This window comes from Eleginops maclovinus, chromosome 6, assembly GCF_036324505.1.
Source record: "Eleginops maclovinus isolate JMC-PN-2008 ecotype Puerto Natales chromosome 6, JC_Emac_rtc_rv5, whole genome shotgun sequence".
NCBI lineage: Eukaryota > Metazoa > Chordata > Actinopteri > Perciformes > Eleginopidae > Eleginops > Eleginops maclovinus.
Window position 1 is genome coordinate 2,456,897 of NC_086354.1, and position 21,908 is coordinate 2,478,804.

The window sequence follows — 21,908 nt, forward strand, 5'->3', positions numbered from 1 at the left end:
AAGGATACACTATTCGTCAAAATCCTGAATTAGAATATTCGACATATCTCAGGGGAAACAGGGTTTTGTTAGGATGTAATAAATAAAACATACGTTTAAAATAAGAAATAGAATACAAAATAGACTATTTATTAAAGAATACGTTTATACAGAATACAATATTAAGGAACAAGTTAAATTGAGAATGTATAGCAAAAAATGTACTTAAATGAATATGTCATAAAAATGTGAAATGTCTAATACAAAAATAAAATACAAATACTTTTATAAACATAAGAAGTCCAAGTTCAAATGTGCACATTGTAATACAATATGTTACATGTATGTAACAATACATAAAGGGGTGAATTAATATTAATAAGATAATTAAAGCTGAAGTGCAGAGTTTAAAAGGGTTGCTGCTTATGGTGAAGTCAATCCTAGTGCCATCCAAGTCTAGTGAATCCAATTAGAGTTAAAGGGGTCATATTATGCTCATTTCAGGTTCTTGTTTGTATTATGTGTCTCTATTGTGACATGTTTCAATGCTTTGCTGTTCAAAAAGCTCTTTCTTTTTCTCATACTAGCTTTTAGACTTTGAAGACCATTTACATGCACGAAAAACTACATAACACTGCAGTAAAGGGAAAACACCAAAAAGCAGAATAGGGCCTCTTTAAATGGTTTGATGGCTACAGGCAGGAATGACTTCCTTCAGCTATCAGAGGTGCATCTTTGCGTGGTGCACGGGCTCTTGGGTAAAAAAACGACTTCTGGTAAAAGACCTGTTAAGTAGGCTAAAAACATCTGGCTAAAAAGACTCGAGGTTGACTTTGTTCAAAGTAAGCATGCGGGTAAGATAATTTAAATGCATTTTACCAGCTAAAACTACGGAACCCGTAAAGGGATATGGGGAATCGTGCGCACGCGAAAGTTTCCCGTCGTCAATGAACTCAACTACGCGATCCAAAGTGTAGTTTTAATGTCTTTGAGACACAACATAACGGTGACGGCTTGCAAGTAAAGTAACTATGTCTTTATGATGAAGTCCCAGGTCAAAATACAGCTTAACTAATTCTTGAACTGTCATACTGTCATACATAAAGAAACAGCATCCGAAATGCAGGTCCTATCTCATGCAATATTTTGTTGCAACACCCTGAGAAAATACTTTCTCGTGATCGCGCAAAGCAAGTTACGAAACACAAGCTTACACTATACAGTTATACTGTTCAGAGAGGACTGCTTATGTTTATGCAGCCCTGGTCTTCCTGAGTTACACAAAATCCATAAAGGTTTATGCATCGATCATTTTCTGGATTTATCAGTACGAGAAAGTTTTGCGTGAGCGCGAGAAACATTTTAATGTAGTAGTATTTTGTGTATTTGATCATTTGTAATGTTCTGATATACAGTGGTATGCAAAAGTTTGGGCACCCCTTAGGAAAACCACTGCATCAGTTTGTCACTTGCTGAGCTTTTGAAGCAGCAACTTCATTTTAACATATGTTATACCTTATGGTAACAGAAACATCTCAGTAGTGAAATAACTTTTATTGGTCAAACAGAAACATGTTTATGTGCATTCAAACAAAAATAGGCATGTGCATAAATTTGGGCACCCCTAAGAAATAATTCCATTAATATTTAGTATTGCCTCCTTTTGCTGCAATAACGGCCTGTAGACGCCTCCTGTAGCCACAGACAAGTCCCTTAAGCCTGGCAGGTGGTATTTTGGCCCATTCTTCCACACAAAACGTCTCCAGTTCAGTCAGGTTTCTTGGCCTCCGTGCATGGACAGCCTTCTTCAAATAAATCCATACATTTTCAATGATGTTAAGGTCTGGGGACTGGGATGGCCATTCCAGAACATTGTACCTGTGCTTCTGCATGAATTCCTTGGTGGATTTTGATCGGTGCTTAGGATCATTGTCCTGCTGAAAAATCCAACCCCGGCGTAGCTTCAACTTTGTGACTGACTCTAGAACATTCTTGTCAAGAATCTCCTGGTACTGTAAGGAATTCATGTGGCCCTCAACTTTAACAAGTTTTCCAGTACCTGTGCTAGCCACACAGCCCCATAACATGATAGATCCTCCACCAAATTTTACAGTGGGCAACAAGTTCTTTTCATTGAATGCAGTGTGTTTTTTTCGCCATGCATACCTGTTCATGTTATGACCAAATAACTCAATCTTGGTCTCATCTGACCACAGTATTTTGTTCCAAAATGCTTCTGGCTTGTCCAGATGTGCTTTTGCATACCTCATGCGACTCTTCTTGTGATTAACACTCAGGAAAGGCTTTTTGCACATCACCCTTCCAATGAGCTCTTCCTGGTGCAAAGTACGCTGGATTGTGGAACGGTGAACAACTACACCATCAGCAGCCAGATGTTGTTGTAGTTCTCTGGAGGTGGTCTGTGGCTTCTCTGTGACCATTTTCACCATCCTTCGCCTGTGCCTTTCCCCTATTTTTGTCGGCCTACCACATCTTTCCTTCACACGGACTGTTCCTGTGGCCTTCCATTTCACAACTACGTTTCTGACTGTGGAGACAGACAGTTTAAACCTGTCAGATAATTTTTTGTACCCTTCTCCTAATTTATAATGTTGGATTATCTTAGCTTTCAGGTCAGTGGAGAGTTGTTTTGAGGTCCCCATCTTGCCACTCCCTAAGAAAGAACCTAGGCCAGGCACAGCCAGCTATTACCTATGTTAAATAGCCTTTTTCATGATTGGTTCCACCTGTCTTTGTAATTGAAGGTCTAATGAGCTAATCAAAGCAATTTTGTGCAGCAACCTGTCAGCTATAAATCCGTACAGGTGTTGAAATGAATGCTATTTATAAGGGTGCCCAAACTTTTGCACATCCCATTTTTTGCATTTTATTTTATTATAATAAAACTATGTAATGCTACCCTAAGAATTTTGGTCTGGAAAACACTAAAACGTCTACATCTTTGTAGGAAAACAAATGTTGTTGCTGTGATCTTCTATTATAAAGGAAAAGCAAATTGTCATGAAATCTCAGAGGGGTGCCCAAACTTTTGCATACCACTGTATGTGTCAATTTGCAATGGCAACTAGAATATTTTAGTAGGTCAAGTTACGGTTACAATGAGTAAGGCTCATACAGGCATTTAGGGCAGCTTAAGGATCCTTTTAGGTGAAGACGTAGGGGGGGCAGCTCGTTAGACCTAGCAAACGGTATGCAGCTGCGTTGCAGTGATGTGCTTGTGTTTCTGTATTTCCACAGGTGAGCAAAAGTAGTAAAAAGATGCATTAAGGTAGTGGCAGAGATATACAACGAATGTGTAAGAGTAACAGACTACCGGTACTGTACATATGGGATTTATATCCGAGTCTACAAGTAAATGAGTAAAAAGAGTGTGTCGTGTGAAACAGTGCTTCACCTGGTCGCTAATATGGGAATCAGTAGTGTAACTTCTTGTAGCCTGCTACATTATAAATTGCGTATTTGAGCAGAATAATGTCAGACTGAATGTGTGTTTTGCTGGTTGTTAATGCAAGCGGACATGTGATGTTTTATTCAAGTCTAAGAGTGCGGGTGAATTTTGATAATGTTCGTCACTCGTTAGACCTAGCAAACAGTATGCAGCTGCATTGCATTGCAGTGATGTGCTTGTGTTTCTGTATTTCCACAGAACGAACAGAAGTAAAGAACTATTTAAACTCATGCACGCCTGGAAGTCCCTTTTGTGTCCAAGTGTGCAACACATGCCACCTGCAGAAATATTCGGATGACTCTGCAGTGGTAGGGTGTATAAGGGATGGACGGTAGGAGGAGTACAGAGCGATTGTGGAGGATTTTGTGGAGTGGACGGGGTAAAATCATCTGCTTCTGAATGTGGTCAAGACCAGAGAGATGGTTATTGACTTTAGGAGGAAGAGGACCTCTCCACTGCCCCTGTGCATTCTGGGAGAGGATGTGGTTGTGATGGAGGATTGCAAGTACATTGGAGTGCACCTCAGCAACGGACTGAACTGGAGGGCCAACACTGACGCTGTATACAAGAAGGGGATGAGCCGACTCTATTTCCTGAGGAAGCTGAGATCCTTCAACGTATGCAACAAGATGTTGGAGATCTTCTACCAGCCTGTTGTTGCTAGTGCACTCTTCTTTGCTGCCGTCTGCTGGGGGGGCAGCATCAGAGCCGGTGACACCAGCAGAATCTATAAACTAATCAGGAAAGATGGCTCTTTCATCGGCATCAAACTGAACCCTTTTGAGGCTGTGGTGGAGAGGAGGACTCTGAACAGACTGTTGTCCATCATGGATAACCCCACCCACCCTCTCCACCTGCAGCTGGACAAACAGCGGAGCTCCTTCTGCAACAGACTGCTCCAACTCCGCTGTCACAAGGACAGCTGCAATAACTCTGTACAATAATACCCCTCTCGCTGGCAGACAACTCACTGCTCCATAGCCTCTCTTTTGAACTGGACTTAACATGCACTCCTTCACACTTAAAATTGTACATTTACACCATATTAATATTACCTTTTTGTATTTTTCATTTTCATTTTTATTCATTTTAATTCATTTTAATTGTTCCTTTATTTTAAAGGTTGTAATTATTTGTCTTTGTTTTGCTTCTTTTGTTTTTTGCTGCTGCAACGCAAAAATGTCCCAGTGTGGGATAAATAAAGTACATCTGATTCTGTTTCTGATCTTGGGAAAATGAGTCTTTGCACTGAAGGTACTCCCTATTACGAAAGACACACAGTAATGCCTGGCAATATTCTTTGGGTGGTTAGTGCAAGAGATTTAAATGCAACTAAAAATGTATCTGTCTACGATATCTACAGCTGTCTGAATCTACAGCCTGGCAAAACAATTCGTATTGAATGTAACTCAGAATTTAAATGTATCCTGGCTTAAAATCAGTTGTCTTGATGTAATTTTAGCACAGACGCATTTGGTGACCAAAACCAAATGTTTCTTTTAAATGAACATATAACACAGTGTGATTCATAGGATAAATATATTTCTTTACCCCGTAAAAAACAGCCTTACTTTGTTTTCGAAGACCAGTTCATAGTCAGTCCTCCTCTGCAGCTGATCGAACAGATATTCTGCGTTCTCCAAGCATTTGTTGACCTGAGATCCAAATCCCTCTGTGCCCTGTGAGAGTGAGAGACAAAAAGACAGAAAGCGATACAGGAAGTTAAACAGCAATAATCATCTTATCATAGTGTTTTATGTGGGTGGGATGTGGTCTAATTAGTAAAAAATAAAGAAGATATAAAACCAAGAACTACCCAATAATGAATGAAAGCATTATGTCACCCAGAGGACGAGTATACACACCAAACTGCTTTTCTCAATATCAGTCAATGCTCACAGTTAAATTTCCTTCAACAGAACAGAATCATCCACTGAAAATGTATAGCATGTTGTCTCTCTGAAACTGAATGGAGTCCTCCCTCTTTTTATTCTTCGATACAAAATGTGTCAGGGAATAATGCATTGGTGAATGTCTGAAGCTTCTACAGTGTTTGTTCTAAAAACAGTGGTCGCTAACAAGTGACCAAAAGGTCACGCCACACATTAGCCACATTTAGCTTAGCGGTAGTGACATGAAGTCTGCAGAGGTTTGTTTATATGCTAACCTTAGCATTACTACTTCTATCAATTACATTTAAGCTTCAACAATCATAAAGTGGTCTTAATATGGAGCGACAGTGGTGGGAAGAAGTACATTTACTCATTTACTGTACTTAAGTACTTTTTGTCATACTTGTACTTTACTTGAGTATTTCCATTTAATGCTGCTTTACACTTCTACTCCCTTACCTTTTGGAACATGTGTTGTACTCCAATATATTTATTTAACACTCATAGTAACCAGCTACTGTTTACATATAAAAAACATGAAATTTGTATCTGATATAATGCAAAAGGTTACTATCAATATATTCAATTTAAATAAGAAATGGTCTTAATATTAACGTACTAAAACATTTCAATGTTCTTACATGTAATTTTAAGCAACTAAACAAGGAATCATTTTATATTCTATAATAATATAATACTTTATTAATAGAAATTGTGCATAATGGGTATGTAATGGAGTATTTTCAGACTAAAGTGTTTCTACTTTTACTTAAGTAAAGATCTAAGTACTTCTTTCATCACTGGAGATTATCCTGCTGAACAAAACAAATCCTAATTATTTTCAACAACTTTCCCTTTGAAAAAAATCCCATTGCTTTTTGTCGTTGGAGCCCTTGAAGACAAAATCAGATGCAGTGTTCATATTTGTTACTTTCGAGGAATACCTTTGCCTTCCACATGAGCCAAAGCTTAAAGACGTCCTGATGTCGGCCACACTGGATGCTCTTATCTCCGGTGTCGTAGTTCACATCGTAGGGTTTGTCCGTTTGGAAGAGGTAATCGGCCCCCATCTCGTTACACCCCTGTAAGAGACCCTGAGGAGGACAGAATTTTTTTTTTTTAAATCTGTTTGCAGAACCAGATTAACAATCAACAGCCATACCTGCTGTTACAAAGTTGAAAAAAAAGACCCTTTTTTACCCTGAACCCCCAATTTCAATCTCGGAGTCCTTAATAGTCATTCAGTTGATAGCTTCCAGAAATAGTGATGTTTTATTTTGATGTATGCTTAAATGAAAGGGTAGAGCATTATGTCTTACCCTCTTCTTGATCAGTATGGCAGAGCACTGCAGAGGGACGCCCATCATCTTGTGAGGATTCCAGGTGACGGACCAGGCTCTGGAAAACAATCACTTCAAATTTAAATTCGACCAAACTATCAGACCAGTTTTAACCATCACAGAACAAACAAGTTATAATGTGTATAACAGCAATTCTATTCACTAGTGTAATATAAAGGCAGCAACAATAATGCTCAGACTAGGAGCTTAGTGGGGATAAATGTTTATAGGAGGGGCTAATGAATTTTGATGCAACAATAACACCAACATATACTGTAGTACAATGGCTACAGGAAAACAAGATTCAATAATGCGAGGCTTATATGCTACCGCTACATTACTGAAATGCAGGTTGTACTACAATAAAAACAAAACAAATCATGTGAATTTACACGAAAAAAATGAAATGCATCCCCAAGTTTATAACAACACGAGGGGACAACAACCATAATCTAAGTAATGGTCACTACATAAAGGTCACCATACAGTAGGTGGGTAAAACCGGTAAATTTTACCACTAACTGTTCCAACATCTTGAAGTAAATGTTTCTTCTTAATGTGTTTTTGATTGGCTGCTTGGAAAAAGTGAAATACATTTTAAACTTTTCTTCTATGACATAAAATATGTAAATGTCCGGAGTTTATATGTGGAACAGCGGTTTCTAACATGTGTCTAGCATTAGCCACCTGGCTTCCTGGTTGTCCCACGAAATAAATCATCACTGCATTATTTGAATGTTAACTGTTAAGCTGAATGTTTAGGTCCTCAGTTGAGCAGTATAGATGGTGACAGGGGGATGCAGTTTTATTGTTGTACCACTGTGGGGCACTAAAGGGTTAATGTGTTAAGGACGTAGGCTTACGTCATATAAAATGAGGGTGTGTTCACTCCATACACCTGTCCTGATCTGTCTGTGTTCCAAGTTAGCTCGGCTGGGGGAAGGGTGCAATAAACCATGCCTAAGGGCTAAATAGTTCACCGTCTCCGCATCAACTATGTCTCTCTGAGTGCAACGAAGGAAGAAGCTGCAATCCTTAACTTAATATTAACCTTAGCTTAGCATGCACAAACAGTGTCTGGCCGGGGCCTTGTTTCTCTCTAATTTAATAAAAGATGACATACAACATCCATATACAACTAGATAGATGTTGGATATGCAGAGGAAATCAGGGGATGAGGCTGGGATGTTGAATAACACAGGAAGTTATATTCAGCTTAAAAAACAAAACAGTTAATGGAGTAGCCCTGAGGGGTCGACATGCTTTGCTTTACAGCAGGGGGTGCCCAACCTTTTTTGAACCAAGATCTACTTTTAAAGTTGATAGTGTGTCGAGATCTACCAAGCCATATCGAAAGCCATAGCGTAGCCACAATTAATTGTGCACCTATTTAATAACACAATGTTCTGACACAAAGATCAAGTTTTAACAATAATAATACATTTATTGAAGTAAATGTACGTCGTGCAAAGAATAAGCACAAGAAGGCCTAGGACTGTAATACAATGCCTCATTCACGTTGGAAAAGTGGTTCTCTACCTTAGTGGGACTTCTGGCACTGAGAGGAGGAAGCTAGTCTCTCATAGTCCGGACAGTAGGAGCTGAGTGCCAGCCGTAAGCAGGCCGCAAGGTGGTCATCAGTCATGGTGGATCTGTATTTTGACTTAATGATTTTCATATGTAAAAAGGCAGACTCACATGTTGATCCAAAAAGTGCAGTCAAATTCTTTGAAGTTGGTCTTAGGTTGGGGTACTTCTCTTTGCATTAGATTCCAGAATTGGACATTTGTGTCAGATGTAGCTCTTGATTTGAGCTCAATGTCATTATTTAGTGTGAGGATCTCATTCTCAATAGCACCGCTATCCAGGTTGAAGAGTGATGCCACTTTGGACGTTATACAATCCACATCTATATTCTCCCCAAATGGAAAACTGAGAAACCTGACAACAGGCTCAATGGATGCAAAGTCAGTAAAGCGCCTGCCAAATTCTGACAAGATGCTTTGCACTTGATCATCATAACGTGCACTCTCAAGCTCCGCACAGTCTTTGCCCTGACGCTTAAGTTCTGTGTCCATGTGTGGAAAGTTCCGCAGATCACACTGTTGCAACCTGCTTGATAGCAGCTGCAACTTGCTTTTAAAGGTGTTGACGGAGCTGATCATGTTGATGATGTGTTTGTTCTTACCCTGCAGCTCTAGATTCAAGTTATTGAGCTTGTCAGTCAGATCAGAACGAAAGGCTGAATCCAAGAGCCACTGACTGTCTTCTAGCTGTGCATATTCAGCATGGTTTGAACGTTTCAGAAAGTCTTTAATTTAGGGCAACAATTCAGAAAACCGTTCCAGAATTGTACCTCTGCTGAGCCACCTTACGTCTGTGTGCAGCAGCAGATCTGTGTGTTCTGCACCGGTCTCCTCCAGTTGCGCCAGAATAATCGCCCGTGCAGACTCCTGGCCCGAACAGAACAGGCAATCTAGTCAGCCACATCCATCACGTCTTTCATATTTAAAATCTTCCCGCACAACCCTTGCTGGTGAATTATACAATGGTAATTCAGGAAATCTGGGAAAGATTCAGACTGTTTGCACAATCCAATGAACCCAGCAGTACGTCCAATCATTGCTGGAGCCCAATCGGTTGTGATGGAGATGAGTTTGAAGAGGGGCAACTTGCTCTTACTAACGAATTCCATAAAAACCTGAAAAATATCTGTGCCTCTTGTGTGCCCTTTCAAAGGCAAAATGGTCAACAGCTCTTTAAATAAGAACAACATTCCATTTGTTCACTTGCTTTAATGGACTATTGCAGTGAAATGACAATAATCGAACATGTCATGAGCAACTAAAAGTGCTGGTATGTGTACATCTAAACAGAGGCCTTCCGCTTCCTGTTTCACTACGTGCAACAGCATAATTGACCGTAGTGCAATATTCCCTATCTCCCCCTGAGCCTTTAGCACTCTAAAAAAAGGCTGAAAGAAAAACAGAATTCAACGAATGGTCATACGCATAACAAACACAACAGTAAAGTCAACAACATCAACACAATGCCCGCAGAACCCATCCCAGACTAACCCACAGCATAGTCCTTGTGCCAGGCAGGCACACAGGCCATCCTGGTGGACCGGCGCAAGTCAGTCGCCGGCAGCGGCGTCACGGCAGGCACCGATGGGGGGGTCGCAGAGGCCGGCAGTGGTGCACAAAGGACATCCTGGCCCGGCACCACCGGCACGACGGAAGTAGGCTGCGTCCCGCACCGGGGAGAGCCTTCCGATGTCAGCGCTGGTGTCCGAGTGGGCCCTGACCCCGTCAGAGGCATCACTGGGCGGTACGTAAGATCAGGCAGCCGCGGCGTCGCAACAGGTGCTGGCATGGCGACGCGAGAGGCCAGATTGTCGTAGATTGATCGAGGTACTGGCAGGTCATCGCGAATCGGGTAGAACTTGCGCAGGAATCCCTGGTTCGTTTGGTGTGCTCTGCCCAAGCGCCTCCTCCCTCGCCATCAGCGTCTCACGCCATGTCTCGTGCGGCCTGTACTTTCTGGGGGCAATCGGGATGAAGTCGCGTATCGGCCGGCCGAAGACACACATCGCCGGGGATAGGTGTATTGCGGTATTGCAGTATCGCCCTCTGCACAGCGTCAGTGTCGAGTTTGCCCTTCGGGCCTGTATTGTCTGTGATGAGGCGCTTCATCTTCTTCACCCCAATCTCTGCGCGGCAGTTGCTGTGGGGGAAGGCCACCGATGAGAGACGGTGGTGCACTCCCCATCTGCGAAGAAAAGACCTGGTCTCGGCAGAGGTGAACTCTGACCCCCCCGTCCGATGCAAGCTCTTCAGGCGTCCCGTGGCAAAGGCACGGCGTAGGTGGCATATGAGGTCTGCGGCGCCACCCGTCGACCTCGAGATGATTGGCCAATTCGAGTAGCGGTCCACCGTCACGAGGTAAACCCCTGTGCATGAAAAAGTCTGAACACACCGCCTGGAAGGGGTAAACAGCCAGGATTGGCGGGGTCGGTGGTGCCGCGGGCTGAGAGGGTGCCATCCGCTGACAGTGTTCACAGTTATTCCGAGTGGCGCAGATGTCGGCCAGAACACAGACAATTCTGCGCGGGCGGTCATCATGGAGACGCCCTGGTGGGCAGCGTGCAGGGCGCTCAGTCCCTCGCCACGGAGTGAGGGCGGTATGACTACCCTATCCTTGTACAGGACCACCCCGTCAGCTGACGAAATGTCCTCGTGGTACTGGTGGAAGCAACGAATCGCCACCGGCATCCCAGTCCTCGACTCAGGGAAGCCGTCTACTGCCATCTCCTCCAATATGAGCATTTCGCCGTCGCTGCCGGTGGCTTCCCTGACGCGGTCCCATGTCACCGACTGCAGCGATTCGACTGCAGGTTGCCCTCCTCAACGTCTTCGTCCACCGGCCCAGTTCGCCATATGACAGACAGGACATCAGCGTGTGCGCTGGGTGAGATGTGGGTCCCCACGGCGGCATTGTCGTCTGAGAGATCCATGGGCAATGGGCACGGGGTGTCAACTGGCCTGCACGACATGGCATCCGCGGCCCTGTTCTTCATGCATGACATGTATGATGCGGAAACAATAGCACAGGGTCTTCTCCTTGAGGTTCCTGAGACGGGGTTTGGGTATGTCGTCAAGTGCTCTGTCGCCAAGGAGTTTCAGCAGCGGCTTGTGGTCACAATCAGGTCCCTGCAGCCCAACATGAAGTAGCGTGCCTTGTCCAAGGCGTCCGCGACTGCGAGCGCCTCGCCCTCTACGGGTGCGTATCTGGGGTCGGCTGCATGTGTGAACCTGCTGCCAACCAGGGTGACCTTCCATTCATCAGCGCAGCAGAAGGGCCTGACCGGTGTGCATTGACAGTGCTTCTGGAACTGCCAGAAACCGACGCCCTCCTTCAACCAGTCCGTGGCGAGGCACGTTGACTTGGACTTGTCGAAGATGCAGACACCGCGCTTGATCTCCTTGACAATTGCCTCCTTCGACTCGCGGAAAACGTCCTCCAACTCCGGAGACCACTCAAAGCGTACCCCACTCTGCAGGAGCTTCCGGAACGGTTGCATACGTTCAGCCATACTGAAGGCGTAGGCCACCTGGTTGACCAGTCCGAACCAGGACCTGACGTCAGTGACGTTGCGCGGTCGCGGAAAGTCTCCAGGTAACGGCTGCATGGCCGTACGTCAGGCATGGTGATTGTGAAGCCTGCAAAGTCCACCGTGGGTGCGGCAAAGACAAACTTATCCGGGTTGAGGATGATGCCGTTCCTGCCACAAACGTCCAGCCATTGTATCGCCTGGAAGTAGCTCTCTTCAATTGTATCAGTCCACATCAGTGTGTCATCCACACACTTGGTCTTGTTGCCGATGTCCGCGACCAACTCGTCGTACCGTCGTGAGTAACCGTCCCTTGATGCCACGTACCCTTGTTGGGCCGAAAGGTACCGGTAGCACCCCCATGGGGTGATGAAGGTCATCTTGTGGTGGTCATTTTCATGCAGTGGGACTCTGTGGTAGCCGTTCCAGGCGTCGAACACAGTCTTGCGTTTTCCACTGGGTACCTGTCTCGCCTGGTGGAACGGGGATTGCGTGTGGTGGGTCTCGCAGAGTGCATACTTTGCAATCATCACGTTCAATGGTGAGTGTGAGGTAGACGTACGGCTGTGGGTTGGACGGGCGCTTCGTCCACTTGTCGTCGTACAGGTGGTGAGTGAGGGGGAGTTTACGTAGCTTGTCACCCGTGCTGGTCATGGTGAATGTGCATAGCTCGACGAAGGCGGTCGTCTGCTGTTCGTTACACACCCCGTCGGTCTCCTCGGGCGGGGGCCTAGGTGATCAGCCACCCAGGTGGACCTTGTCGAGGTGATTCTGACGGCTGCACTTCCGGCACGTTTTGCCGTACCCGGGGCACTCGGCGCGTCTGGTGCGCCACTGAGGCGTTTTGCCGTGGCCTGCCTCGCCTCAGTAGATGCACATCCCCTCAGACTTAATTTCTCTGGCCTGGCCCCCCCTCTGGTGCGGATGTCCTGTTGCTTCCCCCATTGATATGAGCTGCTGATTGTGTCCGTGCTCTGAGGGCCAAGCAGGCGTCAGGCTGAGCGCTTCCCTGACTCCTTGGCTTCGAAGTACTCTATCATATCCTTTAATGGCATATCCTGGTTTTTTTGCCAAGCAGATCAAGCTGTATTTCTTGGTCCGCTACAGCGCGGGCAATCACGTCGTAGTATTTCCTCTGTGAAGTCATTGACTTGGTCACACCCCTCCTTAGTACATGTCATCTCATATTTACATGTGCCTGCCTGCCCTTTCAAGCGAGCATGAAACGATCGGATGGGCTCCTCGTGTCCCTGTCGCATGTTATATAGGGCCACCCGGGCTACCATGGTGTTCTCCGCACGAACAGCGAGTGCTCTCATGGCGGCGAGGACATCCTTTTCATCATTGTCCACTAGGCTCTTGCCTGCTGCGCGGGTGAGGTCTTTTCTCAGATCCTCCTCACAGCACTCAAGCAGTTGTGTGACAACGTCAGACCCAACTAGTTTAGTGCCCCTCTTGTACTCACCCCAGCGGGTTAGGAAGTATGACCAGGTCTCGGCCGTTCCGGCCAATGCTACGGAGGTGCGCCTGAGTTTCTCCATTTTAGCATTTGCGCGCGGCTCCCTGGTGACTGCAGCGTGTGTGGTCGCTTGTATGTTCAGCATGGCCACCACCACTGCTGCCTCTGCATGTGTAGCTACATAGTCACAATCCTCGACAGGGCAATGCACACTCATCTTTGGACTCACGGTCTTATATTTTCTTCTCTTTGTTTTCGACGACACGCTCATATATTCAGGTTCCTGGGCGACGTTACTTGTCAATATACTCGTGGTCCACTCTTGTATTTATCGGCTTTTTTCGACGCTGGTGACCTCTGCTTGGCTTCCTCCAGGTGTTCGATTATAAAGAAGAACAACATTCCATTTGTTCACTTGCTTTAATGGACGACTGCAGTGAAATGACAATAATCGAACATGTCATGAGCAGCTGAAAGTGCTGGTATGTGTACATCTAAGCAGAGGTCTTCCGCTTCCTGTTTCACTACGTGCAACAGCATAAATGACCGAAGTGCAATATTCCCTACTCTTCTTTTACACTCATATTGTCGAAAATCATTCTAATGAACAGACATAGCTGAGCCACATACACAGCATCAGTGGATTCATCGAATTGCAGAGAAAAACACTCACACGTGTCAATATCATTCCTCAATTGTTGTTCAACATCCTCCGCCATTGCCTCGCATCACCGTGTAACAGAATTTCTTGATAGCTGCACATCCTGAATATCAGACACAATCTCCTTTCCATTTTTTAAATCGTCAAAAAGCGTATCTGCAGCTTCCATGAACGCTTCTTTCACAATCTCACCATCCTTGAAAGATTTCTTTCCTTTTGCAAGAACACGACAGACACGATAAGAAGCTATGGTTGCAGCCTTACTCGTGGTATTGGGCCTGGTAAAAATGGACTGTTGTGCTGCTAGCTGACTTTTCAATTCTTTGACTTTTCGGACGTGCAGTGGTGATTTAGCTGGGAAGTTTGTATCGTAGCTCTTGTGGACCGTCTTGAAATGCCGCTCCAAATTCCCTTTCTTTGGTAAAGCCACATTTGCATTGCAGATAAGACAGATGGACTTGGCATTCGAATACACGAAAAAATAATCCTCCTCCCACTCTGAATGAAAATGATAAGTTTTAGATTTTTTAGCTTCTGTCCCCATGGTAGTATCCACTCACTCTAGTCAAGCTTCTCGCGCCCTTCCGAGTCCTTAGTTAGAACTTAGCAACCATACCATGCGCGCGCAGATAGAATGGAATAGAATCAGAGGATGAAACCCTCTTTATTAGTCACATACATGCACACAGCAGAGCACACACAGTGAAATTGGTCCGCTGCATTTAACCCATCCTAGTACTAGGAGCAGTGGGCAGCTATTGTGCAGCGCCCGGGGAGCAATGGGGAGGGGGGATTGGAGGTGTGGGTGCCTTGCTCAAGGGCACCACAGCAGGGCATATGAGATGAACTGGGACATCTCCAAGTAGCAGTCCACTTTCCATATTTTTTCAAGTCTGTTCGGGGACTTGAACCGGCAACCCTACGATTCCCAGTCCAAGCCCCTACTGACTGAGCCACTGCTGAAAGAAGCGCGTGAGATTTTTTCTGTGATTATGCCTGATCTACCTTACTATAGCTGTACAAATCTACACACTGCTTCACGCGATCGGCAGTTCATTGTGCCTATTTAAGATGTTTTAAGTTGGAAATTTTAATGTAGGCCTATTTAACACAACAGTAGGAGGATAGCCTACACACAACATTTTCTCGCGATCGACTGGAACTCAGCCCGCGATCGACTGGTGGACCGCGATCGACTGGTTGGGCAATCCTGCTATACAGGAATTCTCAGTAAGCTGTAGGCACACATATTCTTGGTAGTGGTTTTCCTCAGAAACTCCAGAAGGGAACAAAGACATGCTGAGTGAAGTGGTTAGTGTGGTTTTACCGTTCAATGCCCTGTAGTTTCATCTTGTGTCTGTCAGACATCAGAAGGCCTCCTCCCCACGCTGCCTGCAGGCCAAATCAAAAAGCAAGTCCTCATAAACATGATCCCACACTATGTTCCCACTCTCCACCTATTGTGAAATCTGTGTTTATTACAGCAACACAAAAGCACAGCAGTCATGACATATCCTGGGACAGTCAGTACACTACCTTAAATAACTTTAACTGACTGACTTATAAACCAATACAAATGTAAAAATGTTTTAAAAAGTGTACTTTAATCTGTGTTACAGGTATTATACTATTATTATTATTATTATTATTATTATTATTATTATTATTATTATTATTATTATGTGTTTAAGTAGAATAAAGTCTGAGACAGAAGAATATACAGCTCTGGAAAAAATTAAAAGAGACCACTGAAGCATTATCAGTTTTACTGGTTTTACTATTTATAGGAATGTGTTTGACTAAAAATGGGTTATTGTTTTATTCTTTAAACTATTAACAACATTTCTATGTGTTGGAATTCAACAGACCCTGGAATGGCTGCCATACATACATACAGTACATATTTAAGAACAATTTGGAGCAGTCTCTTAATTTTCTCCAGAGCTGTATATTATATTAATATATATATATATATTATTCTTAAAATGTATCCTCCTGCAGAATGATTACTTTATTTGGGGTTTTTAAGTAAATAAAACAAAACAATGCAGGAGTTTAATGTGTAACAAATCATTTCTACACTGTAGTGCTACTACTTTTACTTGAGTGAGAGATGTAAGTACTTCCTCCACCACTGCACCTTACATCAACATGCATCCACATTGTGTGTCTGTGGCAGATGTCAGCGATGGCGTTGAGAGGATCGAAGGCTCCGTACACCGTGGTTCCTGCTGTCGCATTCACATAGAATGGAACCAAACCCTGAGGAGAGAAAACTCAAGTCAGTCTCTTCAGGTGGATGTATTGATCCTAAGTCAATTGGAGAACAGAAAATGTGGACCCATTGTTCTCCATTGTACTGGACATTCTTAAGTTATGTTTTAAATTTCATTCATACCTTTTCTTTAGCTGCAACAATGGAAGACTCGAGGTCAACAGGAATCATTTTCCCTCTTAAAGAGCAAAAGCAGACAAAGTTTCAGTAAACACCAACTGACTGCGTGACTATATAACATCTAAAATACTTTAATAAATGTACTGTGGAATAATCATAAGTTATTATAAGTTTAAACAGGAAAATAACACGTGTTGTTATTTTGTACACAAAGAAAAACTGAAAACTGAAACATTGAATTTAATTAAATGTATTACGTCAACAGATTTCACATAACTGTATTAAGTTAGATGAAAGCAATAATTTAAACTTATTTTTTATTTAAACGTAATATTATTGCTTTCAGCTAACCTAATACAGTTATGTGAAATCTGTTGACATAATATATTTAATTAAAGTCAACATTTCAGGTTTTCTGTATATTTTTTATAGATAACTAGGCAGTACAAATGAAATACATTGATGGTTTGTAACACACACACACACACACACACACACACACACACACACACACACACACACACACACACACACACACACACACACACACACACACACACACACACACACACACACACACACACACACACACACACACACACACACACACACTGAAAGCTGCAACAGGTGAGCAAACATTTAACAGTCTTTTGTGATGCATTAGCTTTTAAAAACCTGTCTCTAATTGACCCACCTTTCATCACATTTCACCACGAACACATTCTCGCAGCCCATCCCCAGCACGGCTGCCGATTTCTTCACTGAATAGTGACTCTGAATGGGAAAAAAAGAGCCATTCATCTTCATTTGTCTCATATCAAAGACACAGCGAATGGTTCATTTTTCCCTCAGCTGAAAGCACTGCTATTGTTTGATTCTAAGAAGTATTGTTTGATTCTTAGAAGTATTGTTTGATTCTAGGAAGTATTGTTTGATTCTAAGAAGTAGTGTTTGATTCTAAGAAGTATTGTTTGATTCTAGGAAGTATTGTTTGATTCTAAGAAGTATTGTTTGATTCTAAGAAGTATTGTTTGATTCTAAGAAGTATTGTTTGATTCTAAGATTGTTTGATTCTAAGAAGTATTGTTTGATTCTAGGAAGAGATGTGCAGGTGTCAGAGCCCTGCGTCTTGTGTTCACAAAAGCGATGTCCTGACATTTTGTCTTTCTGTTGAGAGTAAAGGCTGGTGTGCTAGGTAGGATTGAGCGATAATATTACAATATTTTTGACCAAATACCTAAATACCGATATTGCGATGAGATTGTAGCAGTGGTGGAAAAAGTATTCTGATTCTTTACTATAAGTACTAATACCACACTGTAAAAGTACTATATTTCAAGTTGAAAGTACTGCATCAAGAATGGTACTTGATTAAAAGTAAGTAAGTACAGTTAGGAAAATGTACTGAAAGTATTGGGAGTAACAGTACTCATTGCAGAAAAACTAAAGAAATATCTTAACCCTCTATGCCATAGAGTCTATGGCATACTGTTGCCCTCAGTAAACAAACCACTTTTTTCGACCTCACACTGGCCCTTTCAATATTTAAATATTAAAAAATGTATACAATGTCACCAGACATGTTTGTGTCCAATAACATGAGGGTATGATATGCATTTTGTCTGGGGCTGGAGTGGTCCTTTCTGCAAGCAAAGTAACATGGGACACAGCGCCACCGCTAGATACATTTCCGCTTTTTAATATATTCAAATTTATACAACTTTAGATAAAAAATATTTGCATGTGCATGAATACATAAAGAAGTATATTTGATTGTTTAAAGACTTATTATGTATTTACTAATTTGCTAAAACTATGTTTTTATGTTCTTTGCCTCAGGGCAACACTGTGCAATTAGACCACTTTTTTTTCCAGGCAATATCATGCAAGAGTGCAAAAGTACAGTATTTAAGTAAAGATACTTAGTTTCTTTCCACAATTAAGTTTTTTTTTTTTTTGTGATCTTTTCGCCAAAAGCATTCTTTATAATGCTTTTCATGAGCTTTAAAGTACTAAAATGTGTCGTTATATGAGAAACTGACTATAAGGAGGTTGCAGGCTCACTGCTAGATGGTAGGAGAATGGCTGGGGAATACCCTTCAATAATTCATATATTGATGGAATGCATTTAACTGCCTTTAATCTGTCACTGTGTCTGCGAGTGTGATAAAGATTTCCATTAAATAAGTTTAACTGTAATACACATTTCCATTTAATGTGTTTGGTGGGAAAGTACCGAGTCCTCCTTTCCCACATACTACAACGCTATGTTTTAATTTACAAGTAATGGTGGAGCTCTGTACTACCAGATAGGGAGTTGTTTTTTCACTTGGATTCCAGTCTCAAGGACGCAGGTGTTTCAGCGGCTCCATGTTCACCACACACACTCTTCATTCAGACTTGCAGACTCTTGCCGTGAGGCTGTTATGTTTGGATCCTTTCCAGTGCAGAAAAGCTCATTAATTTTTACGAGACAATTTGTTGACATGGACCTATATCTCTATGAGATATTTCCACCACACAAGTTTGCTCATTCACTGATAACTTAAGATCTCTTTGACGCCTGCTCATAGATGAAGTAACACCATTACAAAAGAACGAATGGAATGGACTGACCTCGATTAAATTTAATATCTCTACTTTTAAAAGAATTCATGGCAACATTTTGGTTTCTGTATGATTTAATTAACCTATATTAACAGTCATTGTTGTTCAAAAATAGATGTTTTTCTTTTTCCATAAACAGATTTTAATGGTGGCATGTAAAAGATCTGCCTATGCAATCGTCAACATTCTCAAACATAAAGTAAACCGTTGTTAACATCTCATGGTGGATCAGAGGGACGTTGCAATCCACTATGTAAGAAGTTCTTTGTATTATAAAAAGTGGTGTATAATCAAATGTATTCAGTAAAAAAACAAGCGTAATATTAACAAGAATAGTTGTTGCTGCCCTGGCTAAAGCTAGGAAATGTGTGTGTAGGATCAGATTGAGGACAATGTAGAGATGCTGTATACAGTGTAAGGGCTATCTGAGGCTGAAACCTGAGGGAGGAAGAACAACACTGCGGGCCCTGAAAGCATCACTTGCATCCATCCTGTTGGGTCGTGCAGACTTGCTCGGTCACAGAGGTATTGACCATATGTAGTTAAATGCAATGGTGTAATGTAACTAAGTACATTTACTCAGTAATGTACTTAAGTAAAAAGTTGAGGTACTTGTAATTTTCACATTTTGCAACTTTATACTCCTCAACATTTTGTAGGCAAATATTATAGTTTTTACTTCAATACATTTATTTTATGATATTTAGTTACATGCTGCTTACTGACTGCAGACTCAGATTTGTTATTCAAAATATAAATCAAGTATTTCATTATCATATATTATTATAGGTTAGTATTGTATATAAAGTAATTCAAAAAGTAATAATAATAATGATGAAATGCAACATCGAAATGAAGAACACATTAATGCGTTAATAATTATCATAAAATATTCAAAATATATGCTACTTAAATGGGCCTTTCTGCATCATGAGTACTTTTACTTTTTCTACTCAAAGTACTTTTTAATGCTAATACTTTTGTTCGTTCACTTAAGTACAATTTGGAATGCAAGACTTTAACTTGTAACTTTACAGTCATTTTACACTGAAGTATTGCTACTTTTACTTAACTAAGAGTACTTACAAGATGGTATATACAGTATGTTACATGGACAAAGGGAAGGCGCTAGTGAAGTTGGACTCTGACACTCCGTCCTCTTGTTGTTTCAAAGAACTCTCTTTTCATTTAAACTTTGATCAAGTTATTTTCAGTGTGAACCTGTGACAAACTGACTTATAATCTGGCTCAGAGAATTACTTCTGACCTCAAACAACATCATCCTACAGAGTGTAACAGTGAGTGTGTGTGTGTGGTGCGCTTACATGTTCTGAGGTGAAGAGGGCCAGCCGGGGCAGAGCTCCCATCCCTCTGGTCTTCACCTCCGGGTAGAAGTGATATCTGGCCACCAAGATGCTGTACAGGTTGGATATTGTGCCTCCTTCAGAAAACACAAAGCACAGTTAAGCAACCATACTCAAAACCTGTGCCTCTATGTCAGGGAAGAACATATTCTAAAGCATGGTGTGTAATGTATAGTTAAACTTCTTTTTCTGAAACTTTTCCTGGACTTCTGCAGACACAATGTTTTTGACCAAATATCTCAATATTGACACTGCGATGATATTGTAGGGTTGGTTATCGGTGCTTTTTTATTCTAACCCTAACCCTAAAAAATGAACACAATGAGATTTTATAATCATCAGTAATGTGGTTTCAATGACTTAGTAGGTAAAGACATCTCTCTAAGGCACAATTACATTTTATTTGTGACCCTTTCATTAAAACCATTCTTTATAATGCTTTTCATCAGCATTAAAGTAATAAAATGTGTCTTAATATGAGAAACTGACTATAAGGAAGGCTTTTGATGAAGAAGCAGTTAGCTGCTAAAATGTACAGTAGGAGACTGACAATAATACAAACACTTAAAACCTGTGCTGTGCCTCAGTTTATCATCTGTGATATCCCTAAACGATCATAGGAATTAGGCAGTGCACTGTAGGGGCAGCACATATTATAAAGCATGCAGAGAAGAATGACCTTGGACACCTCACTTACAGTACAAGCTGAGAATAATGGTTAATGTGTAGGGTTGGGTATATCGTTTGGATTTAAACAATGCCGGTTCGGCTTATTCTGCTTATCGATTTCTGTTCTTATCGGTTCTTGATTTTGGTTCTTTGAGAGGTTAAAAATAGGTCACACATCAATTGCACAAAAAAAAGATGTATTCATGAAGTCCTTTAGTCTAATTTGTATTTATATTTACAAATCACATCTTGCTGTTATTAAACAATAATTTACACAAGTTCGTAAGGTGGTGCAATTTGAGAATGTGTCCAACGTATGTCCTGCAGTAAATATCTCACATCTGCCCGATTGCTTAACTGTTTGTAAAAATAAATAAAACATAATTTAATTTAAAAAGTAACTTTCAATAACCTGCTTTACGGGTGACATACTGACTTCCCTTTGCTTCTGACTTCTGAAGCAGAATAAAGGTGACATAAGACCTTCCTGCATCCATTACCTGGACAGAAAATTCCATCTCCCACATCTTCAGACCATCCTACAATGCTTTGCATCTTCTTCAGCAGAAACTCCTCCATGAGGATGAAAACAGGAGACACCTCATATGTGAACCTGGAAAAGAAATTCATTGAGTTGTATTATACTGTAAAGGCAAAAGACTTGTTTTATAACTGAGTCCTTACAAACAGTTGTTTCTATAAAGGAACTACATCACATGACTGTATCTCACCACCGCTAAGCTAAAGGCAGCTAATGTTAGGCGTAATGATGTTTCATTTATTTAATCACTTAGCCAGTGCTGTTTTAAGATGAATTCAACACTCAGACATTAACCAGTAGGGTATTTAATAACACATTTTATGTTGTAGAAATAAACGTGGAAATCTCTTCAGCTGGTGTTAACCACAGACCTCATTTCCGGCCTCTAACCAAAAACATATAAAAAAATGTTGACCTCT

At 41.9% G+C, this 21,908-nt stretch overlaps 1 protein-coding gene across 2 annotated transcripts in view; it reads right to left on the minus strand.

The window, feature by feature from the left end:
• Positions 1-21,908, minus strand: part of gad3 (glutamate decarboxylase 3) — a 34,688-nt gene that overhangs the window by 858 nt on the left and 11,922 nt on the right. For both annotated transcript variants that reach the window (XM_063885542.1, XM_063885543.1), the window contains exons 6-14: positions 21,449-21,561; positions 20,241-20,356; positions 17,003-17,082; positions 16,312-16,366; positions 16,059-16,175; positions 15,241-15,305; positions 6,660-6,738; positions 6,285-6,434; positions 5,020-5,127 (exon numbers count right to left, since the gene is read on the minus strand). In XM_063885542.1, coding sequence (XP_063741612.1) covers positions 5,020-5,127; positions 6,285-6,434; positions 6,660-6,738; positions 15,241-15,305; positions 16,059-16,175; positions 16,312-16,366; positions 17,003-17,082; positions 20,241-20,356; positions 21,449-21,561 — 883 coding nt within the window. The remainder of the gene's footprint in view (positions 1-5,019; positions 5,128-6,284; positions 6,435-6,659; positions 6,739-15,240; positions 15,306-16,058; positions 16,176-16,311; positions 16,367-17,002; positions 17,083-20,240; positions 20,357-21,448; positions 21,562-21,908) is intronic.